The sequence below is a fragment of the Pinus tabuliformis genome, chromosome 1_2 (assembly GCF_031772625.1).
Source record: "Pinus tabuliformis cultivar Carrire ecotype Pingquan chromosome 1_2, CPIR1, whole genome shotgun sequence".
Lineage (NCBI taxonomy): Eukaryota > Viridiplantae > Streptophyta > Pinopsida > Pinales > Pinaceae > Pinus > Pinus tabuliformis.
The window spans coordinates 236,748,079-236,773,540 of record NC_142298.1 but is presented as its reverse complement, the minus strand read 5'-3'; the positions used below and the strand labels follow the sequence as shown (position 1 = coordinate 236,773,540).

At 42.0% G+C, this 25,462-nt stretch overlaps 1 protein-coding gene across 1 annotated transcript in view; it reads left to right on the top strand.

The window, feature by feature from the left end:
* Positions 1 to 25,462, top strand: part of LOC149205256 (protease Do-like 1, chloroplastic) — a 410,822-nt gene that overhangs the window by 167,003 nt on the left and 218,357 nt on the right. Inside the window, exon 3 of the mRNA XM_089394965.1 lies at positions 1,588 to 1,759. Within this exon, the coding sequence (XP_089251091.1) occupies positions 1,588 to 1,759 (172 nt within the window). The remainder of the gene's footprint in view (positions 1 to 1,587; positions 1,760 to 25,462) is intronic.

Sequence of the window (25,462 nt, the reverse complement as noted above, 5' to 3'; positions counted from 1 at the left end):
TATTTTCTTTCAGTTGTAGGACTAGAGATGCCTAACCCTCTTGAACAGGGAGATCTTTAGCCAAAGATTTCAGTTCTTACACGTCGGGCCCCATCTTGGGATGAGTAGGACAATCACCTTATACTTTGAGGTTAATCCATCAGATTAGAGCAACAAGCAATGGGCAAAGTCCTAGAGTGCACTAGAGAGTAGATTGGTGAGACTCCATGTCTCCTCAACTTCCCCATTTGGGAGACCACCTGATATCATTGGGATCGGTTTGGAGGTGCCGAACAGTCCATATGTTCTCAGAGTGGTTGAGGGATCAGCTCTAGATGGACCTTGAGCAGGGCACCTTCCACCCACCAGAGTACCTCTCAAATCTAGAGGAATAGCTAGAGATATATCTTGAGTCTCCTTCTTTTGGCCTTGGATGCTAGGGGTATCTCTTGCTCCTACATCCCCTGGCCTGGAGGATCATATAGCTGGACCCAGCGATGTTTCTAGAGGACTTTGATAGTGAGCCAATACTTAGTTCAACCCCTCACCTTCAGCTATCAGAGCTTGGAGACCGTCACATCATTAGCTTCATCGTTTGATCTCTCTCTGTTGGTAGGTTCTTGAGTTGCTCACTTTTCCAGCCTTGGACGTACTCACTCAGTGTTTGTATTTTGTATCAGTGTACCTCTGTCATGGTTATATATACATGTGTTTTATTTTGAGGATGTACTACTGTAGGTTTCGTTCTTTCTTTATGTTATTTCAGCATTTTCTAGGAGTTGTGCGTGCACTCCCACATTGTATTCATATTGGTTGTATTCTTCAGTTCCATTGACCTACTTTTATGGTCCTTGTTAGACATTAATAAAATTATCTTATCTTATAAGGGCAGAGTGAAAAAACCTAGGGGTTTCCTAAGTCATGTGCTATGGTAGATCCACTCTGAGACCTCTGTGTACATACTCCAGCCATAAATGACCTCCAAGGGGTAGTTAACAGAGCCATAGGAGCAGGGACTATCTTGAAATGGGGATGAAGAGGACTGACCATGATAAACCACGAAGGGTTTAGAGAAACCACTTAGATGAAAAAATTATTGTACTTATCATTTAAGCATTATCTTAGTACAATACATCATATACGATGGTCAGAATTTTGGCTGATCATGATACAATAATACAAGTCATTGTGATAGCACATTTGATCATTGTACCCTGACATCATCAAGATAGGCACAAGATCTGTTCATATGATGGAGCACAATTAGCGAAAAAAGATGAGGTACACTGAAGTGGATTTGAGGTAACACACTGAAAGAGTGGTGACCCTGAAGTGAGAGCTAAGTCAAGCATATGATGAAGAAAAGAAGAAACAACCAACAAGAGGCATTTCTTGTTATATTTGAGGTCATACACCTTTTCCAGTTCAAATCTAAAAGAGATATCTGTTTATTTAATTAAAAAACTAAAGATTCCTTTAAAATGTAAGAACATATCGCATGGATATACATTGTACTTTTTGAATTTGCTTTTACTCTTAATTTCCTAAAAACATTTAAGAGTAGCATGAATTCAATGACTGACAGGCTTCAGTTTAATTTTCCCATAGAGTAACTCTTGGTGATCAGTCGACATATGAGGCAAAGGTAGTTGGATATGATCAAGATAAAGATGTAGCAGTGCTATGGGTGAATGCCCCAAAAGATAAACTGAGACCCATGCCAGTTGGAATCTCCGCAGATCTTTTAGTAGGCCAAAAAGTGTATGCAATTGGGAATCCAGTGAGTTTCCTTTTTCTCATTCTATTTAATTTCACCTAGCTCATTCTACCATCAAGTACTGCTTCACTTCTATAGTTTGCATTTGGCTTGTCTCAGATTTCTGTTTGTAGCTTAATGTATAAACATACAATGCATTTTAGATCTACTTTATCAATGGAGATCTTGATTTCAGAAATGCAAAACTGCTTGTTTTCTGTAAAATGTGATGCAATATTTTTTTGGATTTCTTTAAGACATCAAAATATAGAATCAAATGTGTAGAGAAAGGGGGATTTAGCTCAGTACCATGCCAATCTTGCTAGGTGTAAACTGTAATTGACTCAGTTCTGTAATCATTGAAGTTACACATGTAATTATATTGTGTATTTAATTTGTTTGTATAAAATTGAGGAGTGCATTTGGTAAATGAGCGAGGCATATGCAGTGTTTTTAAAAAGATTGTTTTATTTTACTGCATGGCATCTCGTATAATCCTCCTGTGATGTTTTGAAGTGTATTTTAGTACCCGTTCTCTCTTGTTTGTGCACATGATCATGTCTATCTTGTGTTACTTTGTGCATTTAAGAGACATGAAAATAAGTTGGTATTACAAGTTGAAGTGCCATGTTTTCCAAGCACTTGATTCTTTACAACAATGACTGTAACGTAACAGGTTAATTGGAGTACAAATCATCACAAAAATTCTTATGAGAGGGATATACCAGACATGCCTAGAGTTCAAACAAGGAAGTTAAGAAAACAAGGAACTGACTTCAATTTTAAAAAATGCCATTTTACGAGTGAGGGACACGTGTCATGGTGGTCTCTTATGGTTGTTTGATGGGGGAATTCTTATTCCAATGTTTTGCCAAGTTTCCAGAACATGGGGATACAGGAATGCAGGGATCCATCTGAGGGATGTGTAGGGACACCCCACAAATTTTAGGGATCATCACAGAGGAGTTCAGTGTCCTCAACATAGAGGAGTACCTGAAATACTAAAAATTTAAATATATGAAAAATTAAATGATTCATAATCATTGAACATTGAAATTTGAATTAATTACAAATCTGAGATAAATAATGACATGTAACAATCATGAATCATCATGTAAGTTAAAATACAACAATCGATCATCATTGTGTTTTTTATTATATTAAATTTAAAAAATAATTGATCAGTGATACATCAAAATTAAATACAATGACCCTGATACATCATATATTGGAAGAAGTAAGTAGTAAAGTTGTAAACTAAATAGTAAATATTAAATACTAAAGACTCAAAGATTCAATCGTCAATTTCTAAAACTTCAAGTTTGTCATAGCAAAAGGTGACAAAAAGAGATCAAATTAGTATCAATTTTCAAGACATTGGTCCTCTAATCCTTTGCATCCCTTTGCTGTAGGAATGAATCAACATCATCTATGGGAATGCCACTATTAGAGTCACATTTATTTGCATTTTAAAAAATGTTCTATGAGACCCCAAGCAATTTGTTTCTCCTCATCAATGTCATCCTCCCCTTCTACCTGTCCTTCATCCTTCCTATTAATATCCCATTGTGTCCTTGGTCCCTTCAAATATTCTAGTGTCTTTTTGTGCTCAAGATGTAGGGAACTAGCAATAGAAAGATTTTGGAACTTTGGATCTCCATTCCCATGCATCGTTCACCAACCAATTGAGTCATCTTAAATTAAGTCTTTGTGATCTGCCATTGCATGTAATATTGCGAGGGAATTTTGACAGTAAATAACAAAGCAAACATAGACATAAAACCACAAAAATCAAACACGAGTCAGACCATGAAATTTCACCAAATCTGCGCTGCTGAGCCATTTTATTATAATAAGAAGAGGGTACAATGAGGTGTTGGAAAGAGTGCACTTGGGCTTGCTCAAGGCAAGCTAACTAAGCCCAAATGAACAATTAGAAATCCCTCTCAAATCTGCTGCTGCTCTCTCTTGGCTTTGTGCTGAAACTACCCAGAAAATATGCTGTTGGCTGCAGAGAACTACTGCTAGGGCCTCCTTGGGTGCCCAACAAATTCCGGGAAATTAACCATGGGATCTCCACCAATAACCCACAAAAACCCACCTTGGAATTGACCAAATTTTGACCTTGGAATTTCGACCCAATTTTCCCCTAGCTACTCAGCCTACTCTGCTGTTGGTTGAGTTGGGACCCTTGTTTGAACCCTCAAATCTGCGTAGAAAATTTTGCCAAATTAATCTTGGTCTCTCCTCAATAAACTCAGAAAAACCCAGAAAGAGTTTGTCCTGACGCTCCAAAATTGACCCCCCAAATGCTTGGACCTTCTCCGCATATGATGTAACCTGTAGCAAATGCTGTGTTTTCTGCTCTGCAAAAATTCTAGAAAAGTCCCCACAACACTTCCCCAGACTCCACCTCAAGTTTCAGCCCCTAACTCCCTTCACTCCACAAGCTCCAAGCGTGCCTCCTCCAAGAGCTACGCAATCCCTTTATTGTTGCTGCCAATTCTCTCCACAAACTTCCACTCCCTGCTGCTGGTATGAACTGGTATAGGTAGGACTCCCTCCTTGGGTTGGCACTCGAAGTCCACTGAAGAAAGGGTTGAAATCTCCGCTCAGAGACACTCGTGTGCTAAACAACACTGCAGAGTTGGCTTCAGCTTAAGCGTGCTATGTTAAAGACAGAATTTCTGAATAGATGAATGAATGACCAATATGTGTGCCTCTTGCTCTATTTATCAAAGAGCCTCCAAGATGCCCATGTGGGCCCAGTTCAACTTCCCCCCACCAACTTCGCTTCAATGCGAGTGTCTTCCACATGTGGGCCATAATTCTCCATGGGGTGGTCCCCACGCTCCACTAGAGCCACAATATTTCCCTTCCTTCCTAATGTTTGGGCCCCCACTTGATTCCAAAATTCACGTGGGACCTCTGAACCCACATCTCCCAAGTGCAAACATGAAATAAGACAAAATTGGGCAAGATTAATATTTCCCTTAGCAATATTGCTAAACGGGAATATCACAATCCTCCCCGCCAAAACATTGCTTGTCCTCAAGCAACTGCCAAACAATGCTCTCTCTAGTTGTTATTCCCCATTGTCACTACAAAAATGTGCTAGGTTCCCAGATGCACCACTGATTCGTCCCTGACCTCTGCATTGTCTTGACATGAAAGAATCCCTCAATACCAGGATCCCAAGCCATCTTGTCCCATTTGAAGCTCCCCTCGCTCCACTTATTATCTTGCTCGGTATAAGTACCAAAAGTCCACTGTATACCATCAATGAGTAGGGGTTCATGATAATGTGGCACTACACCCAACTCCTCGTGAAGTTGTCCTACCACATAGACCATTCCATGCACTCCAGGAGTATACTTTCGAAGATACTGCCCAATCCTTGCAGAGATAGCGTCTCACTCAGGTGAGCTTCTCTTGATATCATCCTGCTGGCCCACCTGCCATGCTAATGAAGTCCCCCATGCCATTAGTGAGTCACCAAAGCCCAATGGAAGATTTGAATGATCTTTCCCTGTAGAAATAAGCTCATCCCCAAGGGTAGGTATATTGCCAAATCTTATGATGCTCGAATCCCATGCTAGTCTAAAAAGGGTGCCACTATGCTCTCGCTGCACAACTCTAATTATGACATTGGGTGTTGATTTCTGGTAGCATCATATGTGCTCTGAGCCTCAAAACTTGCAGGGAGGCTTGGACACATGTATTCCACAATACCTAGAAACCGTTTTGGGAAATTCCACTCTGAGAGAGTTTTATTAAAATAATTAATTATTTTTAATGGGTGCCTAAGTCTAAACTTAGGAAATTAAAATAATTAAAGGGTATTAATCTAACTGTGGGTGAAACTTCTAGAAGAAGACGAAGATCGAGTCCAAATGATCTGAGCCATTGATTAGAATCTAACTTGGGCTGTTGGTTCTCAACTAGAGGATTATAAGAAGGAGTTTAATGGGCATTTAAAAGACACATCGAGTGGAGATCAGAAGATTGAATTTTTGAAGCACAACAGTCGCTAGGAGAGAAATTTGAAGTGATCTTTTGCAGTGAGAGGTAGAGATAGTATCTGGAGGGAAGTTTTTCCTGGGACGGAGAGTACAAGGCAGAGAGGGTAGAACGATGTCCAGAGAGATTGGGAGAGAAATTTGAAGTGATCTTTTGCAGTGAGGGGCAGAGATAGTATTTGGAGGGAAGTTTTTCCTGGGCCGGAGAGTACAAGGTAGAGAGGGCAGAACGACGTCCAGAGAGGCTAACGCAGTGGCAGCGTAGAGCCAAAAGGGAGATCAAATACCTGCCGAGGAAATTGAGTCAGAAGCCGGGAGTCAAGGTGTGAGATCGGGAGGCTAAGAGCTGGAGTCTCCAGCCAACAAAGGGTCAGAAGGAAGAGAAACGTAGTCCCCAACAGAGGTGACGAAGAGACTGCGTGGGTTGATGCAATTCTACGCAGAGGCTGACATAGAAGGGATGCATAGGCTCACTTCTAGCAGATCAGAACTGGATCTTCCAGTGACAGGGTGAGATCATCTCACTATTTCGTTTTGTCCAGTTTCTCTCTGTATCAAATAGCCAGTTGGGCATCCAACGAATTGTACTCATAATTAGTAATTACTACTACATAATAATAAAACCCTTAGCTGTTGCACCGATTTTCCCGCTTTGGGTTTTTCCGGGGACTTTTGGCCAAAAATAACTGTGTATATGTGTGTGATTTTTATTTCTCTCCTGTGTTGTATTTAGTTTCCACAGTTTTTATTTGTGTATGCTACAATGTATTTAATTCGATATTTTCCGTAGCACAAAGCAAGTAAACTGGTTAATCGAATTAACATTTAGAAGAATTAATATCAGTTGATGTAGTAGGAATTGGGTAATCGATTTTTCACATGGTATCAGAGCACAGATTATGAGCAGAAGAGATCAAAAGAAAAAAGGAAGAGGAGTTCGAAATTACTATAGAGGTAGCAATTCGAAACTGTGAAAATTCCTAGATCTAACAATCTTAGGAATCCTATTGCAACCAACTAAACTTACTTCACATCGATTGTAAATTATATTACAACCTTATTTCATATTTCTTCTTGAAACATTGAAGTAAATTACTGAAGCAACCTACACCAATTAAATATGATTATGAAACATAGAAACTAAGCAAGGAAAATAGAAACACATAGGACACAATTATTTTTGGACGAAAGTACCCGGAAAAACCCAATGCGGGAAAACGGTGAGTAGCTATGAGGTTTAGCAGTAGCAAATTCTGAATACATCACTGAATACCTCACATGGTTATTCAGTTACGGAGAGAAATATTGGCAGAAGCTTTATGAGTTTTACCTCACACAATCACTGAGAAAAAGTCCTGACTGTTCCGGCCGCTGTATGAGGTGCCCCTGGTAGGCTCTGTGCTATCATTGCGCTGCCTCTATGCTTTCCCAGCGTCAACCCTCTTAGGCACTGCATCACCTAGCTAGGGAATCGATCAGTAGCCCAGAGTCATTGCTCTCAGCCTCCCGGTCTCACACCACGACGTCTGGCTGCTGAAACTGACCCTCTGCTTTGACTTTCAACTTTCTCTCTCTCCCTTTGCATTGCTTCTGCGTGGCCCTTCTGGCCCTCTGTCAGCCTCTGCGTCAAGGCTTTTGGATCACTCACTCACTGCCTCTGTCTGCTGATGTATCTCCGACTGAGAATCTCGCTCTCTGGAAACTACTATCCCTGCCCCTCAACTACAAGAGATCATCTCAATCAATTTTTCCTCTTGAGAACTTCTCACTTTAGAAAATCGATTTCCTCAATCTCTCTGTGTGTTTTCCAAATGAACCTCAAGTCCCTTCTTATATCTTCCTGTTGGACAAACAATGACCTAGATTAAATCTTAATCAAAGGCTTAGATCGTTTTGGCTTGATCCGTGTTTTCTTCTAGAAGTTTCACCCATGATTAGATTAATACCCATTAATATTTTAATTTTACCAAGTTTAGACTTTGGAACCCCATTAAAAATATTAATTATTTTAATAAAATCACTTCTGGGTGGAATTTCCGAAAACACTTTTTGGGTTCTTTGGAATACATGTGCCCAAGCCTCCCTACAAAATTTGAGGCTTAGAGTACATCCGATGCTACCCTAAATCAACACTGCTACTACGTACTGTTCTGACTCTGAAGCATCGTCCTCTGCGTTGTTGATGTCTGACATGCTATCCACCAACTACTACGTTGCTGCTACTACTATACTGCTGCCTTTGACACTGCCACTGCCAATGCTACATCTGTACTACAACTCCCTCTCAAATGATGCATCTGTTATGTTGCTAGCACTGCCACTGCTAACAATGCATCTGTACTGCAACTCAGTTGCTGAGAGAAGCAACTGAAAACAACCAAGACTGGACAAGTATCCAGTGGATACATGTTAAAATTGGCAACTAGGGCCAAACTCCATGTGGGTCAGCTTATTTATGGCAGCTGATATTTTTATTGGATCCCTCTCATCGAGAGGTGTAGGATTGATCTAAAGATGATCCGATTTCGATAAGTATCTATGGAGATATGAATTTATTTTGATTATGGAATTATTATCAAGGCAACCAACAACTTGACTAGGCTCCGAATCCCAATAGTCATGTCTATTCATCATCTACGTTTTAGTATAAATAAGAGGAGACTTGAAATCATTTTGCATAAGACATACTCTTCATGTGTGGTCTCCTCCTCTCCACGTTCTGGGTTTTGGTGAAGGAGAGACACAATGAAGATACACTGGCCTAAAGGTTATGCCCTAGCCGCAATAAGCCGCAGGCTTATGAGAATGTTCTACGTAGCAAACCGAGACTTATTCATATGCAGTCAAATGAAGACTCTTACGCAGTTATGGAAACCTTATACGCTGTTCATGATGACTTCTTATACACAGTTCTTGGAGACTCTATACACAGTCTTAAGACTCATCTATACACAACCATGAAATCATCTATACACAGTCATAAAGACTCATCTATATGCAGCCATAGAAACATCGAAATGCAGGGATGAACCAACACAGTCATGAACACTGATCCAACAACGAAGACTCTACACGCTGTTATGAAGACTCATTACGCAAGTCATACGCAGCAATGGAGACCCTATACGCAATCACTCTATACGCAGTCATACGCAGTTCATGGAGACTCTTATGCATAGGTCGTAGAGACACTTATACACTGGTAATAAAAACATTTATACGCATACAATTCAGACATCTTTGCAATGAGGTTTAGGATCTCGGATGCCTCTGAAATCTCAAGGAACATTACAGTGAACAGTTCAGGATGAAAGTCGGAAGTCTGTCCACTGTGATGATCACACAGTCATGGGAATGAAGTTGCAGGCCAGGTTGTCAAAGCCGCAGTCATAGTAGTGGAGCCGTAGTCAAGGTTGTCAAAGCTGCAGTCCTAGTAATGGAGCCACAGCAAAGACATAAAACAGTGGTCAAGCAAAGTCACAATCAAATGGAGTCACAGTCAAGGTCTTGGAACCGTAGTAAGTTATATTACTGTCTTGCTATGACTCAATGATGACATAAGGATTCAATGAGGAAATCCTTCGCACATGTATCATCAACGTATTCCTGTGGCAAGAAGATCTATGAAATCCTACAACAACATTAAAATGAGATCATGGGCAGCATGATGATAAACGAGATCATGAGCAGCATAATGATGAATGAGATCATGAGCATGGTCGGCTTGATGATGAATAAGACTATGGAAGATGCAACATGATGAGCAACATGAAGATGAGAGCAGCGCAGTCATCAAGGTTCAACACATGTGACAGTACAACAAGGTGTCACACGGTAATGTGCAGCAAATGAATGAGAGGCAACACTATGATAGGTGAAGGAGTCACCTTAGAGAATCAATTGAAGCAATATATCTTCAACTGATCTCTGCAAATATCAAAAGTCAAAATCTTGACTTCTATTGTAAATGTACTATCTCTCTCACTTTCTCTGCTGAACTATGAAGAACATAAAAGAAGAATTGATCAAGGGTTTCCCCACATTGTGGGGTTTGTCCTTGGCTAGCACCACATCTTGTGTCCTCTTGTCTTGGCTTGTCTTCTGTGATTTATGTTTATGTTCTATCTGCAGTTTACTTTAATGCTGATGTGATTGCTAATTTGGAAAAGATATTGTGCTAACTAAGAAAATTGAAACAAATTGCTCTAGCATAGAACATACCTAAAGTTAACATGGTATCAGAGCTGAGGTGAAGACAATGCACAAGCAAGAGTGAAAGAGCAATCACCAAAGACAGTTGCGACAAGATAAAAGGATCAATGGGTTCCTCATCCCTCTTCAAATTCACCCTGGGTGAAGTCGAAGCAGAGAATATTATCAGAATGGTGCAGCGGAAGGTTTTGATGGCCTACTTAAAGATCACTTGATTGGGGAGTTCGGATCTAAGGGTGGAAGGAAAGGTAGATGCCTTGGTTACAATAAGTTCGGCCATTATGCGAAGGAGTGTCTGAATGGCAGAGACACTTCTCTTGATGAAGATAAATAAATCATTCCAGGGTCAAGGGAATGATAGGTAATATAGTTTATCAAGGAGAAATGGTCAACTCTTCAAAGAAAGCAAGGAACCCCAGGCACTTCATCGGATAGATAATCATGGGATTATACTTGGAGCTGAAACCACCTATCTTGAAAAGGGTGCAGGGAATGTTACCCCTCAATTAAATAAGGGTAACTCAATTCATTTACAGAATCTCTTTTATGTACCTGATCGCAAGAAGAACCTTGTGTCCATGTCAGCAATGGAAGTCAAAGGTTACAGGGTGGCACTCATCGATGGAAAGGTACGTGCTTGAAAATAGATTTTTCAAAGATGTTTTTGAGTTCAGGGTTGTATCAAGTTGCAGAAAGTCCACTGGGTACCATGTCCATTGACACAACACCGGAGGTCTGTGAATCAGATGGTGACAGGGATGACTAAATTCAAAAAGAGCATGAAGGTACATGTCTGAGATGTACCAAAGGAAAATCTTATAAGGGGACCATTCCCCTCATGCCATAGGTCCACAGGTTTGAAACAACCCAAGGAGTTTGAGATTCATGATCGGGAATCTCATGTATGCAGGTGGTAGAAAGTCCTCTATGGCTTGAAGTAAATCACCCTGGGCATAGTATGAGAGGATCAACAACGGTTTGATGACGCTGAGATTCACTAGGAGTGAAATCGATCCAAACCATTACTCGAAGGTTGTGGATGATAGACCTCTCATATCGGCACCTATGTTTGACAGGTGCAGACCCTCTCATTTGTAGGAGACAGAGGGAGTTGGATTCCGAATGTGGAAAGATAAACTGCAAGCCTGTGACTACCTCAAGGATCTTAACTTTCAAGAAGTTATATGGTAGTAATGTCGGCCCAGATTTGGGAAATGCCTTTGAGTTTTATAAACTCATTCACGTTGATGTTCTTGGAGAACCTCCGTCCGGACATATGTGTTGTAGTTAGCATGGTGAGCTCATATTTGGTTGAGCTTCATTGAATTGGTGCCTAGAATCTTGTGAGATATCTTCAGGGCACAATCTCTCATGGATTGAGATACACTGCTTGGAGTATTTCAAATGCTGAGTGGGCAGGCAGTGTGAAGGATCACTAGAGCACTTCTTAGTGCTAGTTCTCCTTGGGATCTATTCGATATCGTGGATGAGCAGGAAGCAGAAGTCGGTGGCTTTAAGCACCGCCGAGGCAGAGGATATTGCTGCTAGCATGGCTACCTGAGAGGCAGTCTGGTTACGAAAGCTCTTCAGTAAGTTGTTTGGATACCACTATGTAGTAGGATGATTAGTTCTTCGGTGAGGTCTGGATGATGTGTTCTCCATGACGACTATGTAGCAGGATGATTAGTTCTCCTATGAGGTCTGGATGATGTGTTCTCCATGACGACTATGTAGCAGGATGATTAGTTCTCCTGTGAGGTTTGGATGATGTGTTCTCCATGACGATTATGTAGCAGGATGATTAGCTCTCCTGTGAGGCCTGGATGATGTGTTCTCGATGGCGATTGTGTAGTAGGATGATAAGTTCTCTTGTGAGGATAGGATTAATTAGTTCTCTCTGTTGCTTACATTCTGGCGCTACTAACCACGACATCCGTTGAATCAACACTCCATGACACCAGCTGAAAACTCCTCCATCCCGCTACTACTGATCATGGGCTCCTGTAGCAAGGTGATGATCCAAGAGGTGGGCTCCTCAAGGATCTTGCCCATCTGTAGATCTATCGAACTATAGTTTTATATTAGACCACCTCCCTCTTAGAGGTATCTTGGCTGTCATGGCAAACTCTTCCTCTTGTTCGATCTTTGCGGCTGTAATCTTAGGATCATGCTTCTCATCGTTGTCCTTTTTCTTCAAAGGACACTGGGATGCATAGTGGCCCATCTCGCCACATCTTAAGCACTTCACCTTGGAGACATCTTTGTTACATCTTTGTTGCCCCTGCTGTCCCTTCGATGCAAGGGCTTCGTTATCCTTCTCCTCTACTTTGGGCTTCGACCCACTGCTACTTCTGCTTCCATCAAGTTTGGCCTTGAGCAGGTCTCTCCTCAGCTCTTCTTGTTTCAGAGCTGCCCACATCTCGTCCCAATTTGGAAATGCTTCTCTGCCCAAGATACTCTTGACAAAGATTTTCCATTCATCCGAGACGGAATTTAGAGCCAGTCTCACTAACTCTGAATCCTGAGGTGTATGTCTCGCTGCCGACAACTCATCACGGGTCTCCTTCAGCTTCGTGAGCTAAGTCACACGACACGAGGACACGAGACACGGAGGACACGTAAATATGAGTATTCAATACGAAACACAGCGACCTGGAAACAGGACATGGGGGACATGTTTTATATATATTTAATAAATATATATATATATATATATATACTGAAATATAGTTTTTTATCCATAATAAATTGCAGGTTGCAGCTTATCTAATCAAATTAAAATATAATTACTTCTCAAAGTTCATAGTTCACTTTAAAAAAATAAATAGGATCAAAATTTACTATTTAGAAATTAGAATGTGATATGCTTGGTCTTGATTCTTGAATATTCAATGTTCATTGTTCATGTACAACTTACAAGCACATAAGAAAATAACTAAAGTCTAATCCTATTGATTTCCTCTGCCCCTCTTGCGAGAAAATGCCACAACTTTCCCTTTCCCTCTAGATGTAGATGCTGGTGCCGGTGGAGTTGGCAGTGGAGTTTGCTATGCTCTAGAAGCTGAAGAACTAGAAGTAGGAGCTATAGGAGGTAGACCACGTCCTCTATTGGTGACAGGGGTAGCTCGGGCAGGTGGTGTCACCTGGAAACATTACAATCTCCCAATCTTGAAATCCTGAAAAACTGATAAGTCTGCTGCTAAGTTGCACGAAACGGGGAAACGGAAACGAGTTTCCGAAACGGGAAGCGATACGAAACGCGACCTCCCCAAATTTTGGAAACGGGGAAACGCGAATATATATATATATATATTAAAAATATTTAAAAATTATTAATATATATATGTGCAATCATAAAGCATTAATGATACATTTACATTATATGATTATAATTTATTACATTTAAACATTAAGATTAAATTTACATCACATTTACTCATGAGTCATGAATAATCACATAATGAAAATAAAAATATAGGAACTGGAAAATCCAAAATCAGCCTTTATTTATATTAGTATATGAGGCTGCAAGTACAATAAAGACTATAAGGATGCAAGAACTATAGAGACAAGTCACAAAAGACTAATCCTCATCATAACAATCCTCATCAAAAATAGAAGCAGCAGAATGCTCAACAGTGGATGGTGGTGCTGAAGAAGATGATGCACCAATTCCACTTCCAGAATCGTTTCTAGAACATCCTGGAAACCCTAAAAAAATTTAAAAACAAATTAAAATAAAAAATAAAAAACCACTGTCTTTTTGGGGAAACGTGGCCCGTACGGCCTGGAAACGCGTTTCCGGCCGTAAGGCCACGTTTCCGTTTCGGGAAACGTGGCCGTAGGAACGAAACGCGTTTCCAGGCCGTACGGTACGGGGAAACGCGTTTCGTTTCGTTTCCCCTGGGGAAACGACCCCTAAGGCCACGTTTCCTGCTACTTAGGTCTGCTGCATTTTGAATGAAATCTAAAATTCTACTTTCTCCATATGAAATCCAATGAGGTCGGAACCACTCTCAAACATCCTGAGTCATTTCATGGTAATGTTAAAAATTTAAGTAAAAGGATGAAAATGAAGATTAAGGAGAATGTCACTTTTACTTTAAGAATTTAACATTACCATGAATAGCATATCAATACTAGGGCCTAGACTTGATCATTAAGCTACCCCACTCAAAAATTATTTGTTTCTTTCAAAAAAAATTGTAGCCTATGCAAGCAACGTTTTCTATCAACGGAATACGTGTTTTCCTGATGCAGGACACGACGAAAACCGGCGAATACGTTTTACATTTTATAGGACACGATGAAAAACGTTTTCAACACGTTTTAGGGCCATTTTCGTGTCCGACATGTAAAATACGGGACACGGGACCTTGGAGGACGTGTCCTGTGACTTAGTCCGTGAGGAATGGATCCACACGTTGTCCCTTTTGCATCTGAGCAAATCTCAACTTCTGCTCTAAGTACATCTTCCGCTGCTCAGAAGATCCCTGATACAATGTGGCGAAGGCAACCCACATCTCCTTAGCAGATGCTCTTCTAGCAACATGACACACCACGTGATCCTTGACTCCATCCAGGATCATCCTTTTTGCCCTAGCCATCTCGGCTTTGTACTTTTTCAACAGATTTGCATCCGTTGGGACAACTACTACACTATCAACATACATCTTGAGGGCATACTCATCTAGAATGAAAGACATTCTAGCCTTCCAAATGACATAGCTGGAAGCCTCGTTCAACTTGTCATGATCCCTCAAGCCACTAGTTGCCATATCCTCTGAAGAATGTCGAACAACTCCCTCTTTCTCCCTACTGTGTAACTCCTAGGCTAGCTTACGCACTCCCTGATGGAGCTAGTAAGTTGTTGTTCTTCTGCTGCTCAACAAATGAGAATTATTCATTTTCTCGGCAAGAAATCACCAAGGAAGTATTCCCTCACTATACGATTTGCTTCCTCCTTCTGACGACTTTTCTGCTTAGCACTCAGCTTGCAGAAAACCGTGTCCCTCTAGATCTGCCTGGCTGTGCGTAGCTCCTTCTGCCTTGGCAAGTTTTCGATCTGGCAGTCTTACCTCTCTGTCCGCTCACTCAGAGAGAGACACCCACAAAAATATAGCCCTCCTGGTTAGAACTGCGTAATCCCTCAGGGGATTCGAATTACTGCTTGCTATAGCAAGTTGGCCCTTGCTTCAGTGTTAGATCCGGTCTTCCCTGTTTCACATCAACAACTCTGATACCATGTGAAAATTCCTAGATCTAACAATCTCATAAATCCTACTGCAACCAACTGAATTTACTTCACCTAGATCATAAATTATATTACAACCTTATTTCAAATTTCTTCTTGAAACATTGAAGTAAATTACTGAAACAACCTACACCAATTAAATAGTATTATGAAACACAGAAACTGAGCAAGGAAAATAGAAACACATAGGACACAGTTATTTTTGGACGAAAGTCCCTGGAAAAACCTAATGTGGGAAAACCGATGCAACAACTCTGAGGGTTTATTATTATTAAGCAGTAGCAAATTCTGAATACATCACTAAATACCTCATGGGGTTATTCAGTTATCGAGAGAAATAATGGCAAAAGCTTTATGAGTTTTACCCTACACAATCACTGAGAAAAAGTCCCGCTATTCCGGTTGCTGGATGAGGTGCCCCTGGCAATCTTTGCACTATCACTGCGCTGCCTCTACACTGTCCCAACATCAACCCTCGCAGGCACTGCGTCACCCAACTAGGGAATCGATCAATAGCCTAGAGTAACTGCTCTCTGCCTCCCGGCCTCACACCCCGGCTTCTGGATGCTGAAACTGACCCTCTGATTTGACTTTCGACTTTCTTTCCCTCCCTCTGCATTGCTTCTGAGTTGGCCCTTCTGGCCCTGCCTCAGCCTTTGCGTCAAGGCTTTTGGATCATTCATTGCCTCTCTTTGCTGATGTATCTCTGGCTGAGAATCTCTCTCTTCGGAAACTACTATCCCTGCCCCTCAACTGCAATAGATGTCCTCAATCGATTTTTTCTCCAGAGAACTTCTCACTTCAGAAAATCGATTTTCTCAGTCTCTTCGTGTGTTTTCTAAGTGACCCTCATGCCCCTTCTTATATCTTCTTGTTGGACAAACAACGACCTAGATTAAATCTTAATCAAAGGCTCAAATCGTTTTGGTTTGATCCATGTCTTTTTCTAGAAGTTTCACCCATGATTATATTAATACCAATTAATATTTTAATTTTCCTAAGTTTAGACTTAGGCACCCCATTAAAAATATTAATTATTTTAATAAAATCACTTATAGGTGGAATTTCCCAAAATGCTTTCTGGGTTGTTTGGAATACATGTGCCCAAGCCTCTCTGCAAAATTTGAGGCTTAGAGCACATTCGATGCTACCCTAAATCAACAAAAGCCCCAACAAGCAGTGCAATCCATGGTCCATAAGGTCGAAGTTTTGAGGAGAAATCAATTTCACTGAGAGAGTTGACAGAGAAATTCAATCCCCAGATCGATGCTTTCCAGAGAAATAAGAGATGCATATTTTTCCTTGAAGAGCAGATCTTCAGCTAGGACACAGACATTTTGCAGTAGTTGCTGGCAGAATAGCGTCAGTGGGAGAGAGAGAGACACTTGAGGGAATTTCTTCCTGAAAGAATTCCTATCTAGGGGGTTCGAATTCTCATTTGCTGAGCAGCAGCAAGGGGCAGCAGATCTATTGACTCCAGCAGGGAGTGCTTAGGCTAGCCCAGCAGCAACGCAAAGGAGAGAGGAGGTCTTTCGACTTTTTCTATTGGCAAAGATGGCAACTAGCGGGTTGAGAGATCATGGTTGGTTGGATGGTGCATCCAACTATGTGATCTGGAAGGAAAGGATGTCATGTCTTCTGGATGAACATTTTCTCAAGATCTACGTTGACAGTGTGGTAGCTGAGCCCGCAGATCCAGATCCGCTCAAAAAGTACAAGGGAGAGATGGTGAAGGCCAAGCGGATGATCCTCGACAGGGTGAAGGATCATGTAATATGTCACATCTCAGGCAAAGGGATTGCCAAGGAGATGTGGGATGCCTTGTCCATGCTATATCAGGAATCTTCCGAACAACGGAAGATGTACTTGGAGTAGAAGATGAGATCCACACATGCAGAAGGGGGAACACATAGATCCATTGCTTGCAAAGCTTCACGAGACCCGTGCTGAATTGGCAGTTGTGGGGTCAACACTTCAACCTATCAATATGGTGAGGTTGGCTCTAAATTCAGTCTCAAAATAATGGCAAGTGTTTCTCTAGAGCATCTTGGGCAGGGAGATATTGCCAGACTGGGAAGGGATGTGGGCCACTCTTCAGCAGGAAGAGATTAGGAGAGACTTAGCCAAGTGAAAACTTGACAGTAGCAGCAACAACAGTAGGACGAAGCCGAAGGAGGAGGATGAGAATGTAGCCCTCGCATCTAAGGGACAACAGGAGCAGTGGAGGCGGAAGAAGGACGTCTCGAAGTTGAAGTGCTTCCGGTGTGGTGAATTTGGTCACTACGCTACACAATATCCTCTCAAGAAGAAGGACAAAGACGAGAAGCATGATTTGAAGGTTGCATCCGCATAGATCGAGGAGGAGGAGTTTGCCATGATCGCTAAGAGGTGTGGTGATATAGAATTGTAGTTTGAAAGAACTGCAGATGGGCAGGATCCTTGAGGAGTCCATTGCTCGGATCAATACCTTGCTATGAGAGCCCAGACCAACAGTAGCAAGATGGATTGGATCAGTGATGCACAAGAGTGTCGGAGTGACAGTTGTAGTAGCTAGGAGCGCCAGAGACTGAGCAACACAAAGATAGAGTTGGAAGAAGTGCAGTGGGCACAGAGTAGAGTCAACAACAACGCAGAGGCTTCAGAGGGTCAGCATAAAGACTCGTAGCAGTCATAACTCCAGCAACAGTTGCAAATACAGTAGCAACAACAATTAGAGAAGGTTGCAATGCAGATGCAGCGTTGGCAGTGGCAGTGCCAGCAACATCACAGATGCAAAATTTGAGAGGGAGTTGCAGTACAGATGCATTGTTGGTAGTGGTAGTGTCAACAGTAGTATATTTGCAGCATTTGTGTAGTAGTTGGTGGGCAACAATGTTAGACATCAGCAGCGCAAAGGGAGATGTTACAGAGAAGGGTGATGCTTCAGCAGGTTGCATTACTAGAGCACATTCCTCACTAAGAGGGAGTTTTGATTTTTGGTAGCATCGGATGTGCTTTAAGCCTCAAAATATGCAGGGAGGCTTGGACATGTGTATTCCATGATACCCATAAATCGTTTTAGGAAATTCCACTTGGAGAGAGTTTTATTAAAATAATTAGTTATTTTGATGGGTGCCTAAGTCTAAACTTAGGAAATTAAAATAATTAAAGGGTATTAATCTAACTATGGGTGAAACTTCTAGAAGAAGACGAAGATCGAGTCCAAATGATGATTAGAATCTAATCTGGGCCGTTGGTTCTCAACAGGAGGATTATAAGGACTTCGATGGGCATTTGGAAGACACATTGAGTGGAGATCAAAAGATTGAATTTCTGAAGCACTGCAGTTGTCGGGAGAGAAATTCGAAGTGATCTTTTGCAGTGAGGGGTAGAGATAGTATCTGGAGGGAAGTGTTTCCTGGGCTGGAGAGTACAAGGCAAAGAGGGAAGATTGACGTCTAGAGAGGCTGATGCTGGGCAATGCAGAGCTGACGCAGTGGCAGCGCAAAGCCTGAAGGGAGATTGAATTCCTGCTGAGGAAATCGAGTTTCAGAAGCCGAGAGTTGGGGTGTATGACCGAAAGGTTGAGAGCTGAAGTTTCCAGCTAGCAGAGGGTCAGAAGGAAGAGCAGCTCAGTGCCCAGCAGAGGTGATGCAGAGACTACGTGTGGTTGACCCAGTTCTGCGCAGAGGTTGACCGAGAAGGGACGCAGAGGCTCACTTCCAACAGATCAGAGCCGGATCTTCTAGTGACAGGGTGAGATCATCTCACTATTTCGTTTTGTCCAGTTTCTCTCTGTATCAGATAGCCAGTTGGGCATCCAACGAATTGTACTAAGAATTACTACTGCATAATAATAAAATCCTCAGCTGTTGCACTGGTTTTCCCACATTGGGTTTTTCCGAGGACTTTTGTCCAAAAATAACTGTGTAGATGTGTGTGATTTTATTTCTCTCCTTCGTTGTATTTAGTTTTCACAGTTTTTATTTGTGTAGACTACAATGTATTTAATTCGATATTTGTCGTAGCACACAACAAGTAAATTGGTTAATCGAATTAACAATTAGAGGAATTAACATCATTTGCTGCAGTAGGAATTGAGTAATAGATTTTTCACATTGTATCGAAGCACAAATCGTGAGCATAAGAGATCATAAGCAGAAAGGAAGAGGAGTTCGAAATTACTACAGAGGCAACAATTCAAAACCCCAGTAAGCAGCGTAGTCCTTGGGTCAGAAGGTCAAAGTTTTGAGGAGAAATCAATTTCTTTGAGAGAGTTGACAGAGAAATTCGATCCCTAAATCAAAGCTTTCCAGAGGCAAAAGAGAGCAGGATATTTTTCCTTGCAGAGAAGATCTTTAGCTGGGACACAGACATTTTGCAGCAGTTGCTGGCGGATTAGCGTCAGTGGGGGAGAGAGAGACACTTGAGGAAATTTCTTCTTTAGAGAATTCCTAGCCAGGGAATTCAAATTCTCATTTGCTGAACAACAACAAGGGGCAACAGATCCACTGAATCCAGCAGGGAGTGCGTAGGCTAGCCCAGCAGTGACTCAGAGGAGAGAGGAGGTCATTTGACGTTTTCGATTGGCAGAGATGGCAGCGAGTGGGTTGAGAGATCAAGATTGGTTGGATGGTGCATCCAACTATGTTATATGGAAGGCAAGGATGGCATGCCTTTTGAATGGACATTTTCTCAAGATCTACGTTGACAATGTGGTAGCTGAACTCGCAGATCTAGATCTGCTCAAAAAGTAGAAGGGAGAGATGGCAAAGGCCAAGTAGATGATCCTTGACAGAGTGAAGGATCATGTAGTATGTCACATCTTAGGCAAAGGGACTGCCAAGGAGATGTGGGATGCCTTGTCCACGCTATGTCAGGGATCTTCCAAGCAGCGAATGATGTACTTGGAGTAGAAGATGGGATCCACGCAGATGCAGAAGGGGAAACACATTGATCTGTTGCTTGCAAAGCTTTAGGAGACCCAAGATGAATTAGCAGCTGTGGGGTCAACACCTCACCCTTCCGAGATGGTGAGGCTAGCTCTAAATTCGGTCTCAAACGAATGGCAAGTGTTTCTCCAGAGCATTCTGGGCAGGAGAAATTGCCAAACTGTTGACGGATGTGGGCCTCTCTTTAGCAGGAAGAGATGAGGAAAGACTTAGTCAAGTGCAAACTTGACAGTAGCAGCAACAGAAGTGGGACGAAGTCGAAGGAGGAGGATGAGAATGCAACCCTCGCATCTAAGGGACAACAGGAGCAACGAACGTGGAAGAAGGACGTCTTGAAGATCAAGTGCTTCCGGTGTGGTGATTTTGGTCACTATGCTATACAATGTCCTCTAAAGAAGAAGGACAAAGACGAGAAGCATGATCTGAAGGCTGCATCCGCACAGATCGAGGAGGAGTTTTCCATGATCGCCCAGAGGTGGGGTGATATAGAATTGTAGTTCGAAAGAACTGCAGATGGTTAGGACCTTGAGTAGTCCACCTCTTGGTCAATACCTTGTTACGAGAGCCCAAATCAGGAGTAGCTGGATGGACTGGATCAGTTGATGCACAGGAGTGTTGGAGTGACAGTTGTAGTAGCTAGGAGCGCCAAAGACTGAGCAACACAAAGCTAGAGTTGGCAGTGCAGTTGGCACAGAGCAGAGTCAACAACAACGTAGAGGCTTCAGAGGGTCAACGCAGAGAATAACAACAATCATAACTCGAGCAATAAATGCATCATGCTGAGAACTAGTTCAATAGTTTTGGATGCTTTTTCGTTGTTGATACAATAGCAGCAAAAATTGGAGAAGGTTGCAATGCAGATGCAGTGTTGGCAGTGGCAGTGCCAGCAACAACACAGATGCATAATTTGAGAGGGAGTTGTAGTACAAATGTAGTGTTGGTAGTGTCGGTGTCAGCAGCAGTATAGATGCAACATTTGTGCATTAGTTGGTGGGCAACAATGTCAGACATCAACAACGCAGAGGGAGATGTTACAAAGAAGGGTGATACTTCAGCAGGTTGCATTATTAGAGCACATTCCTCGCTAAGAGGGAGTGTTTATTGCTGGTAGCATCGGATGTGCTTTAAGCTTCAACATTTGCAGGGAGGCTTGGACACATGTATTCCACAATACCCAGAAATCGCTTTGGGAAATTCCACCCAGAGAGAGTTTTATTAAATAATTAGTTATTTTTAATGGGTACCTAAGTCTAAATTTAGGAAATTAAAATAATTAAAGGGTATTAATCTAATTGTGGGTGAAACTTCTAGAAGAAGACGAAGATCGAGTCCAAATGATTTGAGCCATTGATTAGAATCTAATCTAGGTCGTTGGTTCTCAACTAGAGGATTATAAGAAGGACTTCGATGGGCATTTGGAAGACACATCGAGTGGAGTTCAGAAGATCGAATTTCTGAAGCACAACAGTTGCTGGGAGAGAAATTCGAAGTGATCTTTTGCAGTGAGGGGCAGAGATAATATCTGGAGGGAAGTTTTTCCTGGGCCGGAGGGTACAAGGCAGAGAGGGCAGAACAATGTCCAGAGACGCTGACGCTGGGCCACGCAGAGCTGACACAGTGGCAAAGCAAAGCCAGAAGGGAGATCAAATTCCTGCAGAGGAAATTGAGTTTCAGAAGCCAGGAGCCAGGGTGTGATATTGGGAGGCTGAGAGCTGAAGTTTCTAGCCAACAAAGGGTCAGGAGGAAGAGCAGCGTAGTCCCCAACAGAGGTAATGCAGAGACTGCATGGGGTTGACGCAGTTTTGCGCAGAGGCTGATGTAGAAGGGATGCAGAGGACTTCCAGCAGATCAGAGCGGATCTTCTAGTGATAGGGTGAGATCATATCACTATTTCGTTTTGTCCAGTTTCTCTCTGTATCAGATAGCTAGTTGGGCATCCAACGAATTGTACTTAGAATTACTACTGCATAATAATAGAACCCTTAGCTGCTGCACCAGTTTTCTCGCATTGGGTTTTTTCGGGGACTTTTTGCCCAAAAATAACTGTGTCGATGTGTGTGATGCTAATTTCTCTCCTATGCTGTATTTAGTTTCCTCAATTTTTATTTGTGTGGGTTCCAGTGCATTTAATTCGATATTTGTCCTAGCGCACAACAAGTAAATTGGTTAATCGAATTAACAATTAGAAGAATTAACAATAGTTGCTGCAGTAGGAATCAGGTAACTGATTTTTCATAGTCTGCCCCTCATGCTCAAGTTGTATCCTCCTCTCCTAAGACCTGACGACAAAACAACTATGGATTCCCAACGCATCTGGATCAAGCACCTCCATGATGTCACCTCCTACCCATCTAATACTCACCCTGATCTGTAGCGATAACAAGGAAAACCAACCTTGCCATGCGATCAAGGCCTCAATGCTCCCGCACATGTTAAACCAAGGGTGAGTTGGGTCATCCACCATCCTGATCTCACTCACCACGAAGCAAAGTGTCCAATCGACCAACCAAACCCTGAATCCCACTACCAGAATGACTGTGGCATGGTCCTGACAACTGATGGAACCAATCTGTACCACATCTCAGGTCCCTGCATGCAATCAATATATGAACTCCATACATCACGAACAAATCTGGTGCGTGCAACACAGCCTTGCACTGGCCATAGCACACAGTGGGATCTGTCGTCTTGCCTCTTAAAAGTGCTCCCCAATATCCCTGGAGTCTAAACATCTGCCTATAAGCAAGGTCCACCAACTGCTCTAGATGCTTCAGAGTCACCTTGGAATGTCTCACCAAAGGGGGAGCATGTATTACCCTGAGTGTGGGCTCAAGGGTGGTGCAGGTGCTGCCTTTATAGGAGATCAGACTACCCTCGAGCCTGCATCCACCAAGTCGCTTCCTGACAATATGTCATAACTAGAAAGCCTCTCTCCCAATGCACCGTGTCCCATCCATCTGTCTCAGATGAACCTCATGGGTCCTGTTGCTCGTGATGGGAGCATCAAGAGATGATATCCAAATCCCATGTGTTAGTGTGCAATGTTGGAGAATGATAAATAGAAGCTCACGGTCGAATCTGTGATTAACTCGCTCTCCAAATATGAGTGTGCCAAACCCAATGGTGTGCTTGATGCCCTCGTCAGGATATTTTGCTGGCGGCAAGACTCTGACAACTTGTTGTGCATCATCTTGCTCGGCTGCACACAAGTATGTATCCCTACACACCTCTACATAACACTGAACTCCATGCCCCTGGATACCAACGCTCAATGAAATGCCCCCATGTACCAGAGGGAATCCCATATGTGCCCATGCAACCACCACACTGCAAGTACACTTGCCACGAAGTGATCTACACGTCCTGATTTGCCCTGGTAGACCTGAGCGACCTAACTCCACACCTGCTCGAGGGGATATCTCTGCTGTGCCGGTCCTTGGTGACTCTTGTTCCCAATACTGTTGGAAAATCGGAAAGGTAGTAAAGGTTTTCGTGATCTTGATAATTACTTGTGATGTTTCTTATTATTACGATTTTTTAAATCTTCTTTCTTTAGTTCATCAAGCAATTACCAAAAGCAACAATACATAAAACAATGGACAGAAGATGTAGGCACATGCCAGGGCAAAACCCTCCTCGAGGGGAAAACCCAGTGGAAGTAATTCTTGCTTTCAATAGTATTCTTTGAGACTTTTCACCCTAGACCAAGACGAAACCTTCCCTCCACACCAAGTTAGCCTTCAGAAGATTGACCTCTTCCCATGAACTTCGACTATGCAGCAACATGAAGCAGCTAACAGCTTCCGGCAACAGTCCAACTTGGAAGACTTCGTTCTCCCAATCCAGAACACGAAATAGAGAGAGACCTCCACCAAAATTTCGATTTTCCTTGACTCCTTAGACTCCTCCAAACACGCATTCACTTCGGCTTCCTGACAACACATTTTCCAAGCTTCCTACTTCGTACTTTTGCCCAACAAACAAATTTTTGCACTTTTGCCCAGTAGAGAGAGAATGAGAAATGACGCTCCAATTGAATTCGAAGTCCTTACTTTTATAGGCTTCTTGTGGGGTCGAATGGGTCCCTAGGCCGACATGGTGTGGAGGTTACATAATTCGTATTTGACTGAATACTTAAGCTTTTTATATGTTTCAAAAGCCCAAGAAGTGTCTCTTTAAATGTACAATAATTCTATAGATTCAAAATAAATCCTAGAAGTCCTCAATGGGGACTTTGACCTAAAACATGGTGACCCAAGCATGAAACCCATGATTTAATAAGTCACAACAATAATAATAAAAATTCTTTTCTTTATTCTTTTGACAAGTACATTACATAATGACTCAAGTACATTATTGAAGACTGAACATGGTTACTTTTTCCAACACTCCCTCTTAACTAGGGAGGTATTCATAATGCACATATACAATGGAAAATCTCAAACTATATGAACCATGAAGAACTTTAGGCATCGCAATGCCATGGACTAGATTCTTGACCAGGGCAATCTATCGAACCAGTCAATTAATTTAGGCACCGCAATGCCATGGACTAGATTCTTGACCAGGGAAATCTATCCAGACAGTCACTCAATAGTTTAGGCAGTGCAATGCCATGGATTAGATTCTTGACTAGGGAAATCTATCCAAGTGGGATTATGATGGAATCAAGTTTTTAGCCCCTGTAGGTGACATCAGGGTTACCAACTAACCATCAATCGAAAAATCCAGGTGTGTATCCAAAACAGAGCTCAATGATCAACACCACCTTTCCAACTTCTAGATATCAACACAATATGTCGGCCAGATGTCCTCCGAGGCAATGCTTCACGCACAAAGCCTCAACACCCCTTGATCTAGAAAAATCAAGAATGATCAATCTCTCCCATTAAAATTGATTGGTAACCAATACGCTTTCCTTCGAGAGGTTCACCTATACAAAACACAACCCCAATCAATAATATCCTTTTGCATGTACATAACCAAATACAAACCTCCAGGGTTTTCCATGCAACAGATGTTGCATCTCAACTTTCCGTAGTAGGACTATCAACTAAATCTTTGATAGAACATTCCTCAATCATACATTTTTGTTCATACTTCATATGCAACAACATATTGTTCAGTCAGATCCTGTTTTCCTTCTTTCAACAACACTTCAAAATGCATTCTCCAATTTCCTTTTCCTATTCATGGCCTTCTCTTAGACTTACGACTGTTAGTCTTGGTCTAGTGCATGACACAAGAAGTAGATAACCATATCTGACACTCCCTCTCAACCCGGAAGCACCTCTTTATCCACTCTCTCTTA